The 24,881-nt window shown below is 40.3% G+C and overlaps 3 protein-coding genes across 7 annotated transcripts in view; 2 read left to right on the top strand and 1 right to left on the bottom strand.

The window, feature by feature from the left end:
* TCP11L1 (t-complex 11 like 1) overlaps positions 1-4,963 on the top strand; it is a 48,248-nt gene extending 43,285 nt beyond the window's left edge. For 4 of the 5 annotated variants that reach the window (XM_031607387.2, XM_031607386.2, XM_090142090.1 and 1 more), the window contains one exon: positions 2,258-4,963. The gene's annotated coding sequence lies outside the window, so the exon portion shown is untranslated. The remainder of the gene's footprint in view (positions 1-2,257) is intronic. The other variant, XM_090142091.1, reaches the window with a different exon arrangement.
* Positions 1-17,285, bottom strand: part of CSTF3 (cleavage stimulation factor subunit 3) — a 44,023-nt gene extending 26,738 nt beyond the window's left edge. The window contains exons 1-3 of the mRNA XM_031607385.2: positions 17,063-17,285; positions 8,704-8,805; positions 8,479-8,574 (exon numbers count right to left, since the gene is read on the bottom strand). Coding sequence (XP_031463245.1) covers positions 8,479-8,574; positions 8,704-8,805; positions 17,063-17,092 — 228 coding nt within the window. The 5' untranslated portion in view covers positions 17,093-17,285. The remainder of the gene's footprint in view (positions 1-8,478; positions 8,575-8,703; positions 8,806-17,062) is intronic.
* Positions 17,286-17,349: 64 nt separating this feature from the next.
* Positions 17,350-24,881, top strand: part of HIPK3 (homeodomain interacting protein kinase 3) — an 87,726-nt gene continuing 80,194 nt past the window's right edge. Inside the window, exon 1 of the mRNA XM_090142085.1 lies at positions 17,350-18,105. The gene's annotated coding sequence lies outside the window, so the exon portion shown is untranslated. The remainder of the gene's footprint in view (positions 18,106-24,881) is intronic.

Raw genomic sequence — 24,881 nt, 5'->3', positions numbered from 1 at the left:
AACTAGCTCCATTTTTCCCACTAATTTACATACTGCACCAAGTCATGTCGTTGCACTCAGTGTCTGCAACTGTACATCATACAAACAATTGACTTTTGAAATTCTAAATATATTCAACTTTAATATTATATATAATCATTTTTCTAAGTTGTATGAGCAGCTATAAATTTTTCAGTAACATAAGTACATTATCTGCAGCCAATTTGTACTGATCTGCTCATTCACTCAGATTTCTGTTCAGTATGACATTAAAAGAACATGAGTAGTGCTCACAGAAATGTGCATTACAAACACACAGAACAGTTTCAGTTGGAAGTGCCTTCTGGAAGCCACACAACCCTGAATACCCATAAGCTATACTATGTTTTAATTTAGCCAGGACAACTAAAATAATCCCATTTTTGAAAACGAGTTCTAAATATTGACTTTGGCAGTTACTTCAGTTTTGTTTGGTTTGTTTAGTTTTTTTTGAAATACAGAGTATGCTTTTTTTGATGACTTGTGACCCATCATTTAGTTAATAAATAAATGTACGTATACACTGGGGACCAAACTCTCAAAAGAAGCCATAGGGATACAGAAAATGAGAGAAGCCAAATGCATTTGTTTCCTCCCTTTCATATAGCCTGAAAGCTGATCTGAGAGAAACGGTAACACTGTTAAAGTAGGACAAGTCAATTACTAATTCAAATCAAATTTGAAATCATTCTGAAAAATAAATTCAAATATGCAACTCTCAGTTCCTCAGTGGCAGGGGGAGGACAGAGAAGAAACAGTTCACTAGTATAGGTTTCCTTCTATGCTTAATTCTTAAATTAAATGAGAACTTAATAGGAAGCCTTACATACACTATAAAATGCCACCAACAATGTAACTGTTATGCGTTTTATTCCCTATACATCAGAAACAAAGAAAAGATGTAGAACAGGGGAAAAAGATTTATAAATGTTTGTTCTTTGACAAGGCATCTCCCTTCTTCTTCAGGAAAAGGGAACAAAGACTGAGCTGCAGCTGAGTTGTCCTTCCTGTTAGGTCATGCTACAAAAATTTAAAACATACTTAGCTTTACATACAAAATGCAGCTTTGCTGAGCACAGTGAAGGCAGTCCTCCTGCTAACTTCAGCACGTTTCTTGCAGTCTGGATCCAGAAAGTACTACATTACATAACGAGACAAGTTGTCTTTCTAATTCAAATGCATGACTTCAAAAGTATTTGAAAAATGAATTAATCAATCAGCATGTTTTTCAGTAAGCTTGTTCTGCTGTGCTCACAGATTAACATTTCAAAGCATGTACTGGTTCTTTCTGGTTTCACACTGGTTATTTCTTGTTTTCTATTTCACAAGCTAATGCAAACCATAGGGGACATGAAGAGAGCACACTGTCCCCACTAGAAAGTTTTATGTAGTCATATTATAGGAACCAAACAAGGTAAGATGGCTGACCCATCATCATATGGCTGAACTTTTAAAATCAGTTGATTCAGAGGAAAGCTTGAATTAATTCATACTGTTAAAGCCTATACAAATTAGATAAACCCATAACTGTCTTGCTGAAAGACATCAAAGGTGAAAGCATAAATAAAATCACCACAATCCCCCAGCAATTCTAGCTTTCCCCCCATGTGAAGGTTTTCAGTCTGGCTGCCTGTCTACAAAGCCTCTGGTTACAGGATCTACTAAAGCACATTTCTTAATTTGTGAGCAGTAACACGTGCTCACTGGAACTCATGAAAACTAATATCAGCATGTGGGTCAGAGGGCTTACTGCAATGTACTTCCAAGAGAACGGACCTGAAGCCCGATCCAGTACTCACACTTCAGGTTAGAAGTGGGCCCTTTGGTGTGGTCTCATATCTAAATGCATTAAGACTTCTGTAACAGTATTACTGAGAACTGTCCACGAACTAAATAAGAGCATCATTCTACTCAAAATGCCTATCCTCAAACTGAGATATTTCCAACAGAATAGTTCCACTGATCTCTGCAAATGTTCCCATGCTTTTATGAACATCTGTTATTACAAAATTATAGTTAAACCTCAATATGAATCAGATTCTGATCACTTTAAGAGTTTCTTGCATGTAGGTAATTGCACGTACATGATGTACAAAAAAAAAGCTTGAATGTTTTCTGTGCAATGGTAGTCATGTACCAATGCATGCTGTGCACATTTCTTCTCACTTCTGAGTTCTTTTATGTAAGAAAGGACAAACATCAAAGCTCACAGTATTGTCTCCACAACAATATGTTGCAGAATTCCAAATTCATTATCGGACATATAACACTGAAACTATCAGGGAGAAAAAAGCATATCATAAGAAGGAAAAACAACAACAGTGCAACATGTACTAACAGCATACAGGAATGCAGGAGTTAATGACTTGCCTTCACAGAAGTTGACAGTTAACAGAAGCCACTACCTTTCACTGCAGCAGTGACTCAAAGCCCTTTCACAGTCTGCAAAGATATCCTGGAACAAATAAAAGTCAAGCGCTATTTCATGCCTCAGCATTATGAGATAAGGTTTAGCAGAAGGTGTTCTCACGGCCATCGGGCTTCTCAAAATCTCAAGACAGAACAACAGGTAACTCAACCAGCTGACTGCTGGAAGAGATGTAAGAAGGAATGCAAACTCATGATAGACTACTTCAAATTATACCTCCTTCATCAATTAAGATGAAAATAACCGATCTGTAGCTAACACAGGATCCATAGGAGAGCTCTGTATTTACTGTAGGTTCTTTCACGTTGACATAAGAAAACAGCTGAAGATTGTGCCTGACCTGACACGCATACTTCCCCCGCAGCCCAAAAACATGAGTGGAAGGATAAGCACAACCTCAAAAAAAAAAAGAAGCACACAATAAAAAATAGTTTTCACCGTCTTCAATAGATTTGAAAGTGAGATTTCAAAAGCATTGTGAAGAAGTGTTTTATATAAACTAGTATTTCTGATAAGAATGTTTCTGTCACCCCACCTGGAAAGAATATGACAGAACAAGAAGCAGTCCACGTTTATTCATGTGAGAACAGCAACACACTACGTATTCAAGAAGGTTCATGGTCATCTCTTCATCAGGTTTCGCTCCCACTTCAGAAATTAGAACTCCTAACTCTTCCCCCATGATGTTATTTTTATGATTGAACAAACATTTAAATAAAAATTCACTATTACTGTACCACACATAATCTGAAACTATCAACTATGTGTGACTTTGATATCCCGCAACTTGTAGGACCACAGCAACTACGCAAGGTATACATGTCTGTAATTACATATTGAATAGAAAAGACAGAAAAGCTGCATGTAATTTCTAGTGCAAGTCTACAATAATCACACAGACAGAACAACATTTATTAACAGGAATGGAACAAGTCCACAGATGGATAAGAAAAGATCATAAATACAGTTGTAAAAAAAGTCTCAGACTGAAGTAGTCAAGAATGTGCCATATGGATGCTTGTACAGAGCACCTGTACAACAATTCCTCAGAATTAGAAGTTTACTATAAGAAATGCAGTAAAATAGTGGAGGCAGGGAGGGGTAGCATGGTTTATAACGTGTATATCTTCCATTAAGAAGTTTACAAAGATTGGCTAGGGATGTATACAATCTTTTCAATTTGAAGTACCACTAAACAATCTCAGCCAAGAAATCTATTTTACTTTGACTTCTGATCACTCCAACTTCATCCTGACAGACGTCAGTTCCCATTTGACCCCAAGGAGAAGTATACTGATATGCATAAGTAATCACATTTTTTCTGAACTTGGAAACAAATTAAAGCAAAACGGGGGAAGCAAATGCTTTGAAGAAAACACAAACATTTTAAACAAAAACAATCTTTTTTTCTAAAAGGTTTTATTTACATTTTTCATATACAAGTATGTTAAATGATACATTCTGACTAGTATCCACACCAGTGTGCATTACATGAATTAAAGATACTGATGTATTGCATTTGATGAAATGCAAAACAAATCAACCCTAAGCCTCGGTCCAACCATCTGAAACATCATACAGCATCTTGTTTTCTTACTGAGACATCTAAAATTCAAAATGTTCATATCAGATAGAAGTTATCTGAACAAATATATCTAGTTGCATTTCTTTAGAACATGCAGTAACACAGGAGGCTTATTTGAAAAAAATTGCAGAACAAAAAATACATATCAACAGCCAAACACTTGACATGCATGCTACTAGTGTTGTATTTATTGTTTCTAGTTTTGGGGGGTATTTGTCACAACTGTTTTGTGCTTCTGATTTTTTAAATCTTTAATTATAGCAACCTTTCAACACCTACTAACAACAATTCAAAGTGACCAGGATATAAGAAGTTATGTTCAACAACAGAAAAGGTAAGAAGGTGTGGTGTGAACTGGCCTGAAGCATTCAGGACAGTTACAGATTAAAGTTTGCACATAACCTGACAGAACTAAAAATTCATGGAAAGCATTGCAAATATATGAACATGGTTTAATAAGTGTGCTTTGAAAAGATTTGTGATTTCACAGTGAAAACTAGCAGTAAAAAAGGCAACAGTGTCAAATGCTTATTGTGGAACTACTGAAATACCTACACCACCAGTGAAGTGAAAGTGAAAGGCATTATCAGATCTTTCTGCATCTAAAAGATGGGTTAAACAGTCAAAGAGACAGAAGAAACAGTAATAGACAGTTGGGCCTACAGAATCATAGGGTGTATTATAACAGAATTTATTATTATTATTTTTTACATTTGTGCAGCACCTTGTAGCCAGATGCCAAAAGCACTTTAATCATTTAAAATAAGCCTCACAACAACCCTGTGAGGTAGGTAGGTATCAGTGTTTTAATCATGGTAAAACCAGTTCAATAACTTACCCAGGAAGTCAGAGCAAATCAGCAGAGCAGGCTAGCATCCAGATTGTGTGATCTATGAACTTAACATTATAGCACATATGGTAGACTTACGTGACCCTTCTTAAAACCATGAAAGAGGCACTGAGATGTGAATTGATTCAAGTTTTTCTAAGTAGGTTTTTATGGAAAAGGTATCAAGAGAAAAAACGTGCCCTGAACAACTGAAGAAAACAGCCTGAATATCAAGAGTAACATTACTGCTCTAATTCCTCCATTTTAGGAGATGCTAAATACAGTAGCAAGCTAACTACTTCTACTTGCCAAAGTGTATAAAAATAGACCACTTGGTTTAATCCACTAAAACAAACTACTCTCACAAGAATTACATGCTGTGACCTCACAACACTGTGAGCTGCCAGACTTTTTATCCAATTAGACTATTTCTGATATTAAAATAAGCAGATGCAGGACACAGAAGTGATAAGAACCAGTCTCAGAGTCAACATTTCTTTTTGACCAATTCCAACTTTAATATAACTCTTATTAGCCAACCGTCAAAGCACACCCTCCCCAGTTCATCTCCAAGTTTGACTGACCACCAGTCATAGGAGAGAACAGAGTATTTCAGTCAGTTCTTGGCATATAAAATGGAAACACAAGCTATTCAGTTACTTCAGCAAGGTCTGTACATGAATGGCAGTAAGTTAGATGGTATACTAAGTGCTGAGTACTGCTTTACAACCTATTTCACTAGGAAACCAAGCCATATGGAAGAAGAAAGCAGTGAATATCACTGTCATAAAAAGAAGTAACCACAGCAGTAAGGTCTGCACTTAAGTTTTGTATTACATAATAAACTAGCATATGCAAGACAAGGTTTTGTTCGTGTAGCTTATAAACGATGATTTCTGCCCAAAGATTGGAAGCAACTAAAAAGATTGCATTCCTCAAGATAGGCAAAGGGAAATTCAGAGATTTCTACAAATGTTATAAAGAACATATGCTAAAGGCTAAATCTTTTTCACAAGGCCACAACCGTAACCTTTACCCTAGCTCATCTCCCAGCAATAGAACATCACTATGTAAGGATATTTATCTCAAACTTAGGTAGTTCAGTGGACAAAACTCCCCAGTTAAAGACAACACACCAGGAAACAGCTCCCACTTTCCTCTCTCCTTTTCTCTGTGACGCAAAGAGGAAATAAGTTATCATGTTAAAGGGGAAAGCAATACGCTTGTTTTGACATCAGGAAAGATGCAACTCACAGATAACTGAAGATTTAGCAATTTCCAGATTTAAATACCCACGAAAGTAAAAGCGAATCAAAAGCAATGCTAAACAAAGATCTACCAGAAGTTTACTTTCCCAACTCAAGGCTGGAAAGAGACGTATTCAAGAGAAACTCGACAGCAGAACACTAAGATTTCCAAAGAAATACAGCTTTGGGGAAATACACTCCCTGTACATTCTAAAGCTGCAATTAAAGAAGCGTCCAGATAATTTCTGCAGCAAACTTATAAAATTTGATTTGTATTCACACTGTTAAAAGAACATTGAGAAAATACTGTTTTGCATTTACTTCAACAGTACTGGACACATACAACTTTAACACTGAAAACAGTGCACAATTATGCGAGTTTTTTCAGAGAAGAATTTGGAAATAGGAAGTTATTTCATCTTAAAGCTATAAATGGTTGGATATATTGAAAAAAGGTAGCTATAAGCATGTTGCTTATCAGTTATATCAGTAACTTCATGAATTTTGAGAAAAGTTGCTGGAACCACTACAGTTGAAAACTTAAGTATTAACTGGAGTTTTAAAAAAAAATCTCCTCATTAGTTAAGTTTCTGAAGTATAACCTCTTCCATTTCTTTCAGATAGAACTCTTTCCAAGCGCAACCTTTATCAGAACTCCACAAGTCACATTTATCCTCTTTTTTGGTAACAGAATAATATATTCTACTTTTCTTATATTTCAAGCGTAGTTGCAGACAGATACACATGCACACAAGCATGTGACAATGATCTTAATGCCAACTGCCTCTTCCTCAAGTTTACCTTGTTTTACGTGGTTAACATATGAGCTGGATAGAAGCTTATCTCTGTTCCTTGAAGAAGCACTTATGAATTATATCCTGGACTGCTTAAGCCTTGTCACAATTTGTAACTGTATACAGTACTGATTATAAATTAGAATGATTATGGAAGGTAATGTCTGCCATTTAATCTCTGATTGTCATTCAAGACAAGCCTCAGACAAGAAACCTCATATTGATAGAGGTACTTTCTGATGAAAGATTTACCACGTAGCACAGACTTTCTGAGGTGGTCTTATTCACCTCTTAAATCTGAGTTACAGGAAAGATACCAGTTTCAAATAAGTCCTACCTAAATCCCTCAGAAATCAGACAGAGTTCCATGTAATCCTCAAACTAAGTTAATATTCTAAAGATTAGATTCTGTAGCAAATTATGCAGGGTACGAGGCTAACAGATTTGGATGTAGGGTCCCAAAAGGAAAAATTCACATCTAAATGTGTTAGTGCATTCACAGTCCCCCAGATATGTCCAGTCACCAACACACCACAGACAAGCAGAAACAAAGCAGTGCAAGTTCAAGGGTGTTTCATTAGGTATATTAATCTTTTTAGGTTGTACTACTACATTTTGCTATGAACTGCAACATACAATTTTCTGTTATGTTCCCATGATCCCAATTTTATTTCAGAACTGCCAGGATACTCTTGGATATGTAATCTAATGTCAAATAAGTCGGGACACCTATACCATGCAGTTTTGCCACTCATTGCTGATCCCCAGTTTTCACGTGAAATAGAATTTAAGTAACTATCTCAGTTTTTAATTTATGAAACCCGGGACCCCACCACTGTTGTGTAGCAGGTAGAAGATTTGACTCAAGAGAAACGTGCAGCTAAAAGATGCCCATTAAAAATATGTGTATTGGTAAAGAAAAATAATATATATATCAGTTACAGGAAACTAAAAAAATAGCCATGTTAAGAGTGGATTTTGCAGCACATCACCCTGTTTACATGCTCACTGCACTTAGTGGCAACACAAATGCTGCTGCTTTACATAAGTAAATAACCCCAACTTTGTTGGTATCTCTAGAAGCTAATGAGTTGTGCTAACACATTTTTCCATCCATTCCAGATTTCAGCATCCATCCCACACCCTCCCTGAACACAATACTCATAGAAATATTTAGTTCTCTATGGAAGAAAAGATTAAAAGATCCAAGCATTCACAGAAAGTCATTCAAATAAGTTTGTAGATATGGATAAAAAAAATGTCCTCTAAATAAATGACACGGGAGGCAATAAATTGACACGACAAGTAAAGAAAAGGCTAAAGCACTCCAATACCATTGAAACTGTTTTAATGTTGTTGCAATTCCATAATGCAACAATCATCAACTCATAAAAGACCCAAGTACTTTAGAATTCACTTTAATTACTCCTTCGTACCTATTTTACAAAATAAATGCAAGATATACTTAAAATCCCACCTTCCCCTAGATTTTATGTGCCTATCTTATTTATGAATATGAGAGTGTAAACTTAAATTCCTATTAAATGTTATATAAGAAAGAATGTTAAAATATTAACCTCTGCTTCAATGTACAGTTTCCAGAATCTGCCAGAACTGGGGAACTGGGCAACAAGGCGTTCATAGGTCTTCCGTGCTTTGTCTATAGGTTGATTCTAAAAATTGAAAATCAAAACAGCATTTACAATATTATAACTTATGTAAATAAATATGCTGATTTTACTCCAGAACCAAATAGTGTGAGTGGACCATAGATAAGGAAATGTAATCCTATGTCACTAAACCTGTGCCTCTCGAATGAGAATGCTCCAAGCGTCAAGGTCATATGGATTCTCTTCTAATTTCTTTTCAGCTTTCTTCACTTTTTCCGGGACATACTCAGCAGCCTAGAAAAATTAAAGAGAAGACATAAGAGATCACAGAGTTTCTCAAATACAATCCCAGCTACAACATCAAGCTAATGACAACATTCACACAAAGTAACATTCCAGATATCAGGCTTTATGCTGTAAAAGTGGGTTGTTTCAGTAACATAGAGTACTTCTACTAGATTTAATAGTTAAATGAAAATAGATTGTCTATGATGATCCCATTCACGTAAGCTTTACATGCATGGTTGTAACAAGCATAAGTTGCATGAATTTTGCATAAAATGGGAAATAACGTTCTAATCTGTACTCCGAAAAAGCTATCTACTTTCTGAACCTGCTTCATTTTCAGGTACACGTTAGTAGTCCCAAATCACATCATTTGTTTGTCCCAAGACATACTAATAAGAAGCATTGATTGCATTTATTTTATTATTATAAAACCCCTCCCAAGAAATTTTACAAGTTTACTCCATATTTACAGTTGCAATACACCATTCTGAATTGTGAGAGGGTGACTGATTACTCTACAGAATACTCTAAAAAGAAAAAAAAAAAGGTCAGTTTTAAGATTAATTTCAAAGAAATCATTTTAATTCTTAATATTGAAATGCTGGATCTAGATCAGTATATAGCTGTGACCATTAAAAAGGTGATAAACAGGACAGAGAGAAGTGATACTCTTCTCCACCAAAGGTTTCACTGCACACTTTAAAAAGGAAAGAGGACAACTAGGCACATGTAACACTACAGAGGTGCAACTTCCCGTAAAACTAACAGGTATCACTGTAGCAAATACTGTTTCTGTTGAGCAGACATTGTGAGAGTAAAAATCCAAGGTACTGATGATTTTCACTATAAATTCCTCAGTGAAGAAATAAACAGAAGTATTACACTGCAGGAAGGTAAGCTGCCAGCTAAGTGTTGTTACAGCTCACTAATCACTAGGTGATATTAAAACAAGAATAAGTTGGGGACAGCAAATGCTGTGAGCCCAAGTTAGCTACAAACATGAACTTCATATCACTGTCAGAAGTGAATCCTCTTCTTCCCCTATCCCAATTTATTTTTGTTAATTATTACAAATATTCTACTAGACAACAGTTGCTTATGTTCTCCATTATGATTCAATTTCACCATTTGAAAAAGTTACAGTATTTAGGAATACTTGTCAGCATTACTAATCGTTCTGTCAGACCTACCAGCAGAATATAATTCAAGACATTTCTTTTAAAATACTGTCTTAAATTAGTATTTTTTTAATTATAAAACAGAAAAATTATCAAAAAACGTTGCAGAACCACCATGCGTAAAAAGGAAAAGGAAAAAAAGTCACGATTTCTTTTGCAGGAGTTTATGTATGAAGATGGTTACTATTTTCCATTCAGCTTTCCTTGAAGCCCCTCGTTTCCAGGTTGCAGCTAAAGCTGGCTACAACAAAGCAAAAAAACCACCCTACAAATAACAATAGAAGAGCTTTTTGAAACACGGGGTCCTGTTCTGTAGTCACTTTTAAACCAAGAATAGAAAGGAGCATTGTAGCCTCTTCAACAGTTTCACAGTAGTTTGGCTGTACTATGGCAAACCCTTCCACGTGTCACAATCAGCTGACACCACAGTGAAACACTCAGGGGCTTCCTGCAAGTCAAGCCAACCTGTGCAGATTTAAGGCAATATCTCAGAAAGGCCAAAATAAGCCAGTGCAAAAATAACTACAGACATGATGCATAAACCTAAGTAATCCTACATTAGTTTTGTTGGTTTGAAACAGGACACCTAATCCATGTAAGTGTAAGAAAACCTTCAGACTTTTATTTGAAAAACTAAAGGACTGATTTCCTAAATCAGTAAATATTCACCTGAGATGAGCAGATACAGTTATCAGGCAGCCATCTAAAACAAACAAAAGGAAAATATAGGAGCTCTGTAGAACTGATAGATGAGATATGATCGGGGTTTTGAGCTGGACTGTTCTGGATTGCTAACATCTAACACCACAAGTAAGAAAACACCCACTTTGTAAAGGGCAGCAAGCCCTCCCTACCCAGCCCCCCAGGTAAATTAAAAAAATATCTATACTTTATCAGACCTATCTGTGTTTCAGAGGAGCAAAGTGCACTGCAGGGAAACCAGTGCTCTGGTTAAATCTCAATTGAAGATTGAGATTACCATGTGCCTTCAGAGGGCAGGAGCACCTCACCCACCAGGACAGGCTGAGGGAGCTGGGCTTGTTCAGCTGGAGAAAAGAAGGCTGCGGGGTGAGCTCAGTGCAGCCTTTCAGTACCTAAAGGGAGCCTACAAACAGGAGGGGAGTCAACTCTTTGAAAGGGTAGATAACTGCAGGACAAGGGGAAATGGTTTGAAGTTGAAGGAGAGAAGATTTAGGTTTGATGTCAGGGGGAAGTTCTTTATTATGAGAGTGGTGAGGTGCTGGAACAGCTGCCCAGAGAGGCTGTGGATGCCCCGTCCATCCCTGGAGGTGTTCAAGGCCAGGTTGGATGGGGCCCTGGGCAGCCTCGGCAGGTATGAAATGTGGAGGTTGGTGGCCCTGCATGTGGCAGGGAGTTGGAAATTCATGATCCTTGAGGTCCTTTCCAACTCTGGCCATTCCGTGATTCACACATAACCACTCCTAAGTCATTGGAGAAAGCAATGCTTAGGCTTTCCAGACTGGACTATACTGTCAGAGCATGCAAGTAAATGCATGCGTTCATTTACACATCAAATTTATGAGGACTAATATCACCTGTAAGCAAGCAAGCAGTGAAGGAAGCTGATACCTTCAACCTGAACATTAACACGGTGCTTAGAGTTGCTGTTAAGCCGTTTAGGAGTATGTGACTTTTATTATGTACTTGGAAGTGCACTATTTGCACAACAGTCACCATCCAACAGCGTAAACACCTAAATCACAGTGTGCTGTTTGCTGCCATGCTCCTGCCCCTACATAAGCATTTTTGGTTCCTTCTTCTGGTTACAACACACCGACTTGCCTCATTCTATAACAAGTCAGTTCAGGGAGTTAAATCAACACACACACACAGTTAGGAAAGCAATTAACTTTCTAATTGGCTCAGCTCTCTGGTACAAGAATCAGATATGATGCAGAATACACGATTGAGAAGAATATAGGACTTGAGTTCTAGCTTAGATCAGCTTGAACTACTGCAAAACCCAATTTAATACTAGCCTTTAACACTTCTTTAACATCTAGAAAAAATACTGCCAAGAATTGTTGCATACAAGCTGGAAAAGTACTACTTTTTCCTTTTGATAAATACATGCATCAAATCTCCTATGTAATAGGTCACTTATCTCACAAACAATCCTTTGAAGGTCACAATTATTTCAGTACTCAGTTTGACTGTAAACGTAATTCATAATATCTAGTCTGATTCAGAGCTTTTATTACTTGCACACAAATAAATGGCTATGGATTCTTAGTTTCACAGATATAAAGACTAGCAAAATCAGTCAACTGTAGAAAGACACCTCTGAATTCATAAAATACGTCAGAGGGAATAAGAACACAAGAAACAGAATGAACTTCTAATGTTTACTCCAAGCTCTTTTTCATTGAGAACTTCAGTTTATGCCTTACAACTAAAGACAACAGTTAAGACTTTCCCCAGGCCTCTGAGAATGAAACCTCATAACTCCAAAGCACGCTGCATGAGATACAAACACCTTTTTCAAACATTCACGCAACAGAATGCATCCAATTGCTTAAAGCATCCTGCTTTCACAAGGGGATATTTCTGCAGTAAAAGGAAGATTTATTTCACCTGTGGCCTGTTTAAGATGTTTGTAGAAGATCTCATTGCACAATTAGTGGCAATCTTTAAACAAGATGTACAGGCTGCTGTGCAGAAAAAGAAAGCAATTCCAGCAGCTGTATCAGTCAAGTGGATTAATGTCTGGAAAGAGTTTTATGTTCAGTGTTGGAGGTTTTGACTATTTGCTGTGGTTTAGCATAGCCCAGCTTGTAACACAGCTGATGAATCCAACTTCAAATGCATTACCATACAACTTCACAAGCATTGCTGGTTTTTCAGTTTGGTTAATTTACAATTTGGTTAGCTCAAGTTTGTTCCTCAAAGTTGAGTTGCAGTTATACATGCACAGAACCCGTTTGTAATTGTCTTCAGTTACACATCTAGTACTTCAGTACCTTACAGTTACACCACACACAGCCACTCAGTCCAGAATAAGTACCCAGCTGGACAGTTACTCCAATCACACTGCACACCAGATCACCTTGTGTAAGCACAGAAACCAGACGGCCTTTCCTCAGTTCAACAAACAGCAATGATAACAAAAAGGAGGGTATTTCCCATAGACAAAACAAACCTATTTTTAAAGGTTTGTCTTTTTTACTTCTGTGTAAATTCAACTGTGAATGCAACTTTGGAAGAATTTTTGCCCTTTAACACTGGGTTACTACTAGCAAATTTAAGTCAGTAAAATACTCAAATAATTTTTAAAAGAATACTTTTACACATAAGCCCCCCGTGAACATAACCTGGGCTGTTTTATAACTCTGTACAAATCAGAGCATTAGATTAAGACGAATTACTCTTCTTCCCTCTTGAAACTATTTCCCAAACATCAGCATTTAGACATATTTTTCACTTTCATTTCTTCTTCTATATCTGAAAACATCTGCCTGAGTCCAAAGTCTCCATCCATCCGCCCCCGTTTTCATTCTATTTACAAGCAGTTCCTAGAGTAACTGTAAGCAGTAACAGTAAACCCAGTTATGTACCATATAAAATAACATGCTCATAGAGGGGTTTGATTTTTTTCTCCAAATGACCCCTCCTGAGATGTTCAACCCACCCCATCCTGCAAAAATAAACTTTCGCTTTCAGTATCATGCTCACCAATGATACACCTTGTTAAAACGTTAACTATCTTAGCATTTACTATGGCACTTAGATTTCCAAACCTTGTATAGTACGCTGTACCAAACAGACGTGAGGTATGAATGAGAGACTGGAGTAGAAAAATAGAAAATGCCAGGAAGAAACCAGAACAGGCTGATTTAGAGGTCTTTCCTACAGACACAGAGACAACACTGCCATTTTTTTCCCCACAGTTCAGTCTTGGAGCAGATCTATAAAGAGTAACCTGCATCACAGATTGAGGCATATCTCACAAGTTACAAGAAGACTTAACTGCTTGTTTCTAGCCATAGAAGATTAATCTAAGGCAGGGTAAGACAAATACTGCATCAAGTCTTCAGATAAAATTGATGTATGTCAACTCTGTATTTATTAAATGGATAAGGGAACTTATTCTGCCACAGCAGAAAAAGGCAAGAAGAGAATTTAGACCTTGTCTGGGAGTACAGGAAGCAATGATCTTGCAAAGTGAAACTGGATACATTATGGCCCAGAAAAACAAAGAAATACACAGTTGTATGAGCATACTCCTACCAGCCCTGACAGATGAAGAGACTGAAAACAGTCAAATAAAATGAGGGAATTTTATGGCAAACAGTAACAGTCTTTCAGTCTACAAAATGTGAATCTCTATGATGTAAATGTTTGGTGCTCTAGAAACCAATCCTAGAAATTCTGTCTGGATAAACATCATGCAGACCTCACACCAGGAGTTCAGCAGACCTAACAGATTTTAAGACCTGACAACTCCATCTGTTCTGCAGAAATCAGTTTGGGTCCAACACAACAGTGCTAGAACTGAAACTATTCTGACTCTAAAGGTAGTTCAGGCAATGGTGGGAGCTGTACCATATTCCCCATCCCACCCCCTCCTTCTTCCCTTCTCTTCTAGCCTAGTAATGCAAGCAGACAACCTCCATTACACAGCTTATGAGTTGCCTAACAGTGCCTTAGTTCAGCCTGAAGGCAGTGAAAACATGTTTCAGCTGCACCACACCTGGTGTAATAAAGCCTCTGATACTCCAGTTGGGCCTTTAACCTTACAATATCCACACCCAACGCTCTCTGTTCTTCATTACTGCACAGCCATAATCTTGTGCTCACAAGAGACAGCATGGCAATCTGTCTTTCACTTGGCTCCTTTTGGAAATCCTCTCCAAACCAAGGCCCGGGAAGCAAGATGCAGACACCCTTGTGTCAGTGCTCGTGCTAGCAGTTATTTAACATCTGCACCATATACTAACATGCACATCCAGTGCACAACACGATGAAGGTTAACTGTACAGTCACCCCTTAAACTGATAAATGACTGCCAATAATAACGGCACTCAAAAACCCAGAACCTGGTCATAGAGGCAACAGAGAAAGCTCTAAAGAAGAACGCCAGATGCACACCAACCTCTGTCTAACTTCAGCTTCTCACATAAAGGTACGTTTAAAGCCATAAGAATGTTGTGTATGTAAGGTCAGAGAGACCTCCAGACAGCACTAGGTTGTCTTATCTATCAGCTGCAACGTGAGTTAAGAGGGCAAGGCAAAGCTGCCCCACTCACAGCACTCTGTTGTTCCTTTCCCAACAAAAGCACTGCCAACAGATAACTGAGACCACAGTTAGATAAACATTTACTTCAGAAACACCTGCCCTGAAACACAACCAGATGGTTGTTAACCTGAAATGGGGAGCCTCCATTTTGCTCAAAACACCAATATAAAATTATAACCTTATTTTAACATTAGGAGTAAGAAACTGAAGTCTGCTAGGGTGAGAAAAATAACATTGCAGAGGACAACTTCCTGAAATGGAAATAAACTGATAGAAGGAGCTGACTGTAACAAGGTTTGAGATCCTCCAGGAGAACTGAATACAGAGGCCGTCATAAAGAGCACAGTATATAAAAACAAAGATTCAGCTGAACCTATAAAAGCTCAATTTATTTAAATAGCACCCAATATGAAAATAGTAATCAACTTTCATTTTTTATTAGTTTTTATGTATAAAAGAATACAAGCCGTCTGTTAAACTTCATGCCCTGTGCATGCCAGAAATAATTTGCCAATTTTTGAATGCTAAGGCTCTCTATGATATGGCACCACATTACTACACCTAACAAAACTTTCCACAATATCTTTTATTTCAGTACACACAGTCACTCCATCTTTCACAAATTAAGTTTTTCTTCACAAAAGAAAGTAAAGCCTTAAGGCAGCACTGTCTTTTTAAGCAAAAAAGTAATATATTACACATTACAGAAATGAGCATGCTGCTTAAATCAAGTTTTAATTATACAATTACCTGCCAATGTAAATTCAGAAAAATAAACACAAAACCACTGACTGCAGTGGGTAGCTTAAATGTGAAATTTATTACGCATCAACATTTTATTATAACATATTCTTCCTGTGCTAAAGTAAACCTTTCTGAAGGACCTGGACAAGTGTAATTACTGAGCTGAGCACCCCTGAGCGTACAGAACAGTAATTTATAGCACAGTTTCCTAACGAGAAAGAAAATGACTATTCTACATTCTGAACACTTCCCTCCAAAAGAGCTGCACCTTACAAAGAACTCACACAGCACCCCTTTGCCATGCAGGCCCACACACAAACCTGCTCTGGAAAGAGACTTTCTTCCAAAAGAAAACCTTCTGAAGAATGGAGTATTAAGTCAGCAGCTGAAATGTAAACATTGTTGTGGGCTACAGGGGCACTTCACAGCATATCAACCACTCCTCCCTCAGCTGGGAACCTCCACCTGCATCCCATTGCCCCAACTAATGGGCACCTTGAGCAAAACCCTACCAGCTAAAAGACCTATCTGTAAGCAGGAATCTCACAGTAACACTGCACTTCAATATTTGGCACAGAACGCTGACTGCGTCTACCTGAAAAACCAGAAAGCGTGTGTTCTAGCGTTAAGAAACCCAATGCAAAGCCAAGCGAAGAACCGCTCCCTCGTCAGAGGCTGAACACCAAACCTGTACTCAAAAAAAAAAGGTTCCTTTATCACGTGAGCGCGTTTCTACAGCTTCTATCTTGAAGATGTTTAAACGCTTCTGAAGGAAAACGGTACCGCGAAGGAAGAAGCCCAGAGCCTCGCACGTTAAACGTGACCGAACGCGACGGGCGCAGCCTGAGCGCCGCGCCTCCTGCTCGCCCCGAGGGCGGGAAGCCGGGCAGCCCCCCTGCAGCCCTTCCCCCAAGGCTCGGCGGGGCGGCCATGCGGGCAGGGAGCCGCCCTACGGCCGTGCCGTTGAGGGCAGCGGTTGAGGAAGGCCGCGTTCCCGCCGCCCGGGCCCAGGGACGGCCCGCACCCCGCCCGGCCCCGTGCCTCCTCAGGGAGCGGCCTGCGTGCTTCCTGTGCTGCTGCTCACCTGCTCGCCGGTACCTCCGTCGCCGGACATGGCGGACTAAAACAGGGCTGGGGCGCTGCCACCCCCCGACAAATTAAAACCCCTTTTAAAAGCGCCTCGGCCGCACCAACAACCGCGGCCCGCAGCTGCGGCAGCCGCCAACAAAATGGCAGCGCGGCGCTCCGGCCCGGCTTTCCGTGGAGGCGGGGGGAGGAGCCGCGCGGGGGATGCCGGGAACGGCTCGGGGCGGGGCGAATGGGCGCGCGGAGCGGAAGTGCGTCACAGGGGGCGGAAGTGCGTCACCTGGAGCGGAAGGGCGTTAAAGCGGCGCGCGGACGGAAGCGGTGCCTGACGGAGCTCTGAGGTGTGGTGGGCCGGATCTGCGGCCTGGTCCCCGTGGCTGCTCCCCGGCTCCGCGGGGCACCGAGTTCCGCCGCGTGGGAGCCGGGCGCGGCGCCGGGGCATGTCCTGGAGCTGGGATGTCCTGGAGCTGTGAGCGGGGCGCTCCCCGAAGAGCGGCCCGGCTGGGCCCCGGGGCTGCGGCAGTCGCGCTTATGGCGCTTGTAGCGGACGTAAGGCGGGCGCTTTCTCTCGCCGTTCGCTCCCCGTCTGCCGGCAGAGCGCTGGTTGTCCAAACCCCGATGGACAGCGGGCAGCAGCTGGCGTGGCTCGGAGGCCTCTAGCTCGGGGCCTCGTGGCGTGTTGTTCCATTAGTGAAGTGTTGCCGTTTGAACTGTAACCCCCGCGGTCTTGCCCTCGGTGAGGTAGTGCCAGCAATGTCTGCTAGCGGCAGGCCCATCGCTTCCACCTCACGAGAGCTCTCGTTAACCGAGGAGGCGAGTTCGAGGGACAGGCTGAGAGGTCATCGTTTCAAAACACCTCGAGGACACGAGAGGCAGCTCCCCCTAAAGCGACTTAATTCTATTTACCAAGTAACCGCCAGTCTGTCCGTGAGAGAAGGGCTGTGAAATGGCCATTGCTGAGAAATAGGCTGCTGTAGGAAACAAACCCGTTGAAGGAGATACCGAGGTGAAAGCTGACTTCGCTGCCTTCACAACAGCAGCGTAAGTGTTCTTAAACTTGTATCATACAGTCGTATTTATGGAGAAATACTTAAAGTAATCTGACATTGCCACTCTGTGTTCCTTTGCTTCATCTTCCAAAAGTCCCCTTGTTAAACTGCAGTCATGTGGAAAAAGGCAATAGGAAAAACAGTAATTACCTTTTCCTGAGCATGACCTAAAGTAAAAGCATGCAGAGGGAATGGTAAGCACCTATTTGACAAGTCTGTAATATTTTTTCTTCTCGATTTTGTGTAATTTTTATTTTTTTTACTAGAGATGAAATATTTGTATGCTTGTCGGTCTTTTTTGATAAAATGAGCTATGTTCTCAGGTTTCTTAGAGAATGATGACTTTGTGATACCAGGCTGACTTGTTTTCCATTGGTTCTTCCATTCCACAACAGTTTCAGTTTTGAAAGTGTTTGAGATATGGGTATGATTTCATCCCAAAAAATCCTGCATTTCTGATTCAACTGTTATATTTTTCCACTTCCCACCTAGGAACCAGTGCCTTATAAGGGATTACTTAAAGGAATGCTGGTGAAACTTCTTATTAGCAAGTGTATTATTTATAGACATGCAGGATGTCAATTGACTCAGTGACCTTCGTGAAATTTTGATCTACATCTTTGAAATTTTTTTAAGCTACACATATTTCTACTTCATCTGCTCTTTTTTTTTTTGAGGGACTGCTTTGTTCAGTTTGTTGAAATGATTAAGGTGCTTTTGAATGATGACATCACCAGTGACTTCTTGCTCACCTCCTGGAACGAATTAGTAGAAAGGGAAATGAATGATGTTATTGAGAGTTTCACTCCTGTATTTCCTGCAGTGCTTCCCCATATCCCCCCGAATAAATAAATAATATGCCGTCTCTTCATCTGGTTTTGCTCTTCATTTCTGTAATTCTGTGCACAGAATGGGCCTTGGGCAAAGCCCAGCTGCTGTAAATACAACTAGTGCCTGCCGCAGTTCTGTCCAGTGTTGTGTGATAGCTTGTGTGAACTGCAGCTGTGATGTGTTCTCAGCACTGATGTATTAGTTGGAGAAAATAAAAAGAAGCACTAAGTTACAGAAAGAAAATTCCTTTTTAGGTTCTTGTTGATATGCCGTTCTTTACCACTTCAGCCCTGGTAGCTTGCCTTGGTTTGCAGTTAAATGTGAAGCTTTTCACACCTGAGTGTTAACCAAGATATTTGTGTTCTCATATGAATCTGTGAAGGGGCAATGCCACTTGAATAACTTACATGTAAACAGCAAGTTATATTTCAGAGTAACTTCAGAATGTTTCACGATTGAAGATTAGGTGTTTAGATAGAAGAGTATTAGCTGAAGTTCTTTCTCACTGTGACTTCTGTTAGGGCCTTGTGTGAAAGCCTACTGTCTTGAGTAGTGTTTTGGTAGTTGAGCCATTTGACAGGCTGATCTGGGGCTTTCCTGCTGATGGTGTGGGGGCAAGTAATGGGAATGCATCAGTGAAGCTTACCTCAACTGCTTCATTGCTAATTCCTCCTACGTTATTCAAGTGTTGTAGAAGTGACTGTTCCTTCCATTTGTTCTGAAGCTGCATCACTTTGAGTGGACTAAGTGGTATAGAGCTTTTAGTTCATCAAGGTAACTGGAGTGGTGAGGACATGATTACAGGCCTGTCTTCTGTAAAATGCTACACTCTAATTTTCATATGCTTCATGGTATGAAAGCAGCACAGCATTGCTAATATGTGTGATGCTTTCTGATTCATGCTCAATTCAGTAATTGATGTCAGGCTGTGAGTGAACTGCTGTGGATTTTACTGCTTGTTAAGAGACTTGCTGAAGTTATGCATCAGAAATCGAAAACAATCTGAAGCTGAACAAGAATTGAAGACTTCTGCTATTCATATAGCAATTCAGTGATATTTAAATGTTTTCTCTAGGGAAAAAGTAAATAAAAATTGTGTGTTACTTGAAAAAAACAACTGGAAGAAAATCAGATCTTAAACAAATGGATGTTGAGCTTTACAAGGCCAACCATGAAGTGGAGCAAATCTGAAAGGTGGCTGCTTTCACAGAGTTCAGTGGTTGTGGAATAGCTGCCATACACAGCAAATGATCATGTGTTACTTGTTATGAAATCCCAGGTTTTGTGTAACCCTTTTAGCAGAACTCTGTAACTACTGAAAACAGGTTTTTCAGTAGGATCAATCATGGGTATGATTGTCTGCTCTAATACAGAGAGAGCTCTTAACAACTCTTAGATTTGAACTGCCCCATTAATTTGTGTATTGGTGCTCCATCTCAAGCTACCTGAGTGCAGAGAGTGCAGCTGCTCCATCATCATATCACCGAAGGGTTACGTTCCATCACCCATTCTACGGGATGGATTTCAGCGTGGGTAGGGTGAAGGTATGTTCACCTGGAAACTGAGAGACCCAGGCTTGCTGGTGATGGGGCTGGTGCCAGGCCCTGTTGGTATCTCAACTGAGAGTTCTGCAGGAGGCCAGTGCTCCTGTCAAGCCTGTAATCTGTCTCTTGGCTTTCATAATTGACAACACCATGGGGATTCTCTGAACTAAAGATGGTAGTCTACATGTCTATTTCCATAGACTGTAATTAAGAATAAATGTCATGTTTCTGTCAAACTGGTTTTGCTCCCTGATGACATCCGCTGTTCTAGAGTGAGGTGTGTCCCTCTAATTGGTAGCATCAACATGCAAAGATGAGGAAGGAAGTAGAACCCAAGCTTTGCTAGGTTTTTCTTGCACTCTGCTCTGGAGCTGTTGGAGTTTGTACTGATGAGAGAAGGAAGCAACCATGGGGATATGGGCAGTGATGAGAATGTAACAGGGCTCAGCTGAAAATGGGCCTATGAGGGCCTTTCAGCCATCAGGAGTGTTAGTGTATGAGACCATTTGCGTCAGTGTGTGATTGGTAGGAGCTGTGGCATTGAGTCTGTTGCCTGAGTAATATTCTCTGAAATTTCTTTCTGGTAATTTTCTCTCCCTGATCTCTGTGTCAGGTTCAGCACAGCGCTACAGAGAGCCGTGATGCAAATAGATGCGACAAAGGTGCTGAATTAGGAGGCTGGATTAGCAAGCTGCATGTCCATTACATTAGACACATTCCAGCACAGGCACTGTTGAGTTTGGAATAAGGAAAAAATAAATGTTAAAAAGGTGTGGGATCTGTTGCTGCTTCTGCATTGCCAGAGATAGTTGTCTTTTACTGTTAGTACTTTGGGAGGAGATGTCTTGCTTCATTCTTGTTCTTCTTTTTCTCCAGTTCGTGCCTTCTGTTGTGAGCTTTTCCCTTTGATTACTGTAGGCTGTTGTCCAGGAAAACTGTAGTGGGCATACAGTGTGTGTGTGTGTGAGAGTGTGTGTGTGTGAGAGTGTGTGTGTGTGAGAGTGTGTGTGTGTGAGAGTGTGTGTGTGTGAGAGTGTGTGTGTGTGAGAGTGTGTGTGTGTGAGAGTGTGTGTGTGTGAGAGTGTGTGTGTGTGTGTGTGAGAGTGTGTGTGTGTGTGTGTGAGAGTGTGTGTGTGTGTGAGAGTGTGTGTGTGTGTGTGAGAGTGTGTGTGTGTGTGTGAGAGTGTGTGTGTGTGTGTGAGAGTGTGTGTGTGTTAGCCAGGGAGTCAGACTTCACGTTCATAGACTGTTTTGGAAGTAAAAAAGAGGGAGTCGATGACATGCAGTGGTAAATGATGTAGGTGAAATGCAGTTGAAGTTTCTTCTGGGTAGAATAGAGAAATGTGTCAGGTTTTAAAATTAGCTTAAGGGGGAGAAACTAATTTAGGAATTTAGTAATAAGCAGAAAACCAAGATGAATGGATTAGTGAATGATTAGGGTGCGTAGTACAGGGCAATCAGAGGAAACTGCATAGTTGCAGTAATGCACTTGGGTAGTGTAATAAGTTGTTAAAATGATGGATTGAATTCCAGTTTCCCAACGTGAATTTGTTTGAATTGGCTATCATTTATTTAACACAATATTGCCTACTTAATTTTTTGTAAGCAGCTTTTCAGCTTTCCAAGCAAGTACAAATAATCCCCATTTAGGTTGAGCAAGTTTTTTACTTTTTTTTTTTTTTTTTTTTCCTTCTAGTGATCTTTTCCAGATCTTGTTCTCCTTCTGCACCACTGCTTGCTGCTGTGGATCAGTTCTGGCATTCATCACCAGGGATTTATGTTGCCTGGTGGATTCTTTGGGAAATACATTGTAGAGAACTGAAAGCTGGAGCTGACTTTGAAAACTGTTTCAATGCTGGGAGTTTCAGCAGTGAAAATAGCCCTGAAGGTTGTTTAAGCCAACAGCTGGCTATCCTCAGAGGCAGGTTACGTTTTGTCCTGAAGATGTGTAGGCAGACATTTGTGGAGGTGCCATTTATTATGTGGGTGCTGTGGGTCCTGCACGTCCCGGGTGCTCTGAGCGCGTGCAGATCCGTTTGGGCACAGCGGGCTGTGAGTAACTGTGCGCATGGAAGTCGGAGAGGCCGGGATGGAATTTCTAGGCAGAAATACACAACAAATCAGGAAAACTCAAACTGCAGAGCAAAGCTTAACGAGCAGAGAACAGCACTGGGTGAAGCTGTTGCGCTGTGCCCAGCAGCGCTGGCAGCCGGGCGCTGCCGTGTTCCCGTACTGGGCCGCTAGGTGGCAGCCGAGAGCCGCGCTGCGCTCAGCTCCATTTAAGGGGTTTCCGAGTTGCCTTATTGTAGAGAATAGCAGAAATACGGAAGGAACATATATCAAAGAATGATTGTAAATCAAAGGGGGAACTTACCGTTATTCAGAATAGTGGTCGTCATCCAACAAATAAAGAGAACAAAGTGGTGTGGGACAGAACATTCCCACCTGCAGTTGGTGTTGTGTGCTTTCATCTACATTCAGCCACGGTTGTTTTCTGGTGCATGTTTATGCTGGTTGCAAAGCCTTTTAAAAACAGTGTGGACTGCAATAATTATTTCTGATATAGGACCGGTGAGACTAAGCCTATTGTTAATTGTGATCACCAGAAATAATGCTGGAGTGCCTTGAAAATGGTAGTGATTACAAGCAAGTAAGATTACAATGCAAGTCAGGTCATTGTGTTACTTGCACTTAGATGTTTTTTTCTTAGTTGAGTAATCCAGTTGTCATAAGATGAGGGTATAAAAGTATATTTTTAAGACACTATATGCTTTTTTTTTTTTACTAAGACATTATATGCTATTAGTTGTCATAAATGGGGCTGTTCAGCTGGAGGAGAGAGGGCTCTGGGGAGACCTGAGTGCAGCCTTTCACTCTAAAGGGGTAGCTAAAGGGGACAGGCTCTTTACCCTGGTCTCTCTTGTGACAGAACAAAGAAAAATGATTTCAAAGTAAAAGAGGTGGGATTTAGACTGGATGTAAGGAAGAAATTTTTTACAGTAAGGGTGGTGAGGCACTGGCACAGGTTGCCCAGGGAGGTGGTGGATGCCCTGTCCTTGGAGACGTTCATTCAGTCAGGCTGGATGGGGCTCTGAGCACTGATGGAGCTGTGGGTGCCCCTGTTCACTGCAGAGAGTTGGGTTAGATGGCCTTTAAGGGCCTCTTCCAACTCAAACAGTTCTATGATTCTATGACATGTTTGAATTCATAAGCACAGAACGTCACAGGTTTCCATCTCAGGCTGTTTTGGTTAGAGCCCTCATTGTCTGAAGTACAAACTGTCTGCAAGCAAGAAGCTCGCCCTGCTGACATAAATTCTGTCTTAGTCAAGTGCTGTATTTGTGCAGCCTGGAGAAACAGGAAAGGTGGAACTGGCCGACCGGTCCTCCTGTACTCAGGGCAGGGAGGTTGCTATGCAACTGTACTGTTTGATGTTTTACTTGAAAGCTCAGCTCCAGGAAACCAGGGTTTGCATTAAGAATCAATCGATCTTTCTTCTAAGTTTGTTTTCTTGCATTACAAAATGAAAATTGATTTTGTGAACCACCACGTATATCATAATCCCTCAGAAACATAGAAGGAAATGCAAGAAAAAACAAATTCTTGTGTTATTTGAATCTCCTTATATTAGGCAGGCTTGATTAACAAATCTTAACTACAGTACCCCCAGGTGCTGGCATGGCAGTCACTGCTTCTCTCCACACTTGGTTTGTAGGCTGGACAACTTGATCCACAAAACATTCCTCGCCTCAGTCCATCTTCCAAACCTGCTTGGACTGTTGTACCTGCCTTAAGATATGTCTCTTAATGCAGCTACCATCAGAGTTCATGATCATCAAAGGTTATTTTGAAGAAATAACAAACCTTTCTGACTTGTGTGCAAATTCCCTCATACTGGTGATCTTACCCGGCCCAGGTTTAGACCTGCATGCTGCACTTGGAATTACAGCTCTCTTGGAGTTCATCCCTGTGTAAATTTACCTTGGCAGATCACATGCTCTTTGAATTAAGCCTTATGTTTTTATAGTTATCTGTAAAGCATTTGGGTACCATGGTGATTAGATCACATAAGCAGACAGTTCAATGTGCACTTAATGTAAGCTGGCAGTGCCAGGGTTCTTTTCATTAGAAATGGAGTTTCATATTAACAGAGCTGTGTTCTCGAGTAGAACAAGTGATTTCAGGTATTAAATATGCACTGTTTTTTAGCAGAATAATAGGTACACAAAGGGAAGGAATTGCTTTTCAATTTGTTTCATTAGCTAACCTTGCAGTTAGCAGTGAAGTTACTGCTTTTGAACCTCATAGCAACGTTGCAGCTCAGCCACCACATGCTGAAAGAGAATTTGTTTTGTAATTTTTTTCTTACTAAATTAACGTGGCATGAAATCTT

This window comes from Phasianus colchicus, chromosome 5, assembly GCF_987193195.1.
Source record: "Phasianus colchicus chromosome 5, bPhaCol1.hap1.1, whole genome shotgun sequence".
In the NCBI taxonomy this organism is placed as follows: domain Eukaryota; kingdom Metazoa; phylum Chordata; class Aves; order Galliformes; family Phasianidae; genus Phasianus; species Phasianus colchicus.
Note: the sequence above shows the minus strand (reverse complement) of the source record. Positions and strands in the feature narration are given on the sequence as shown.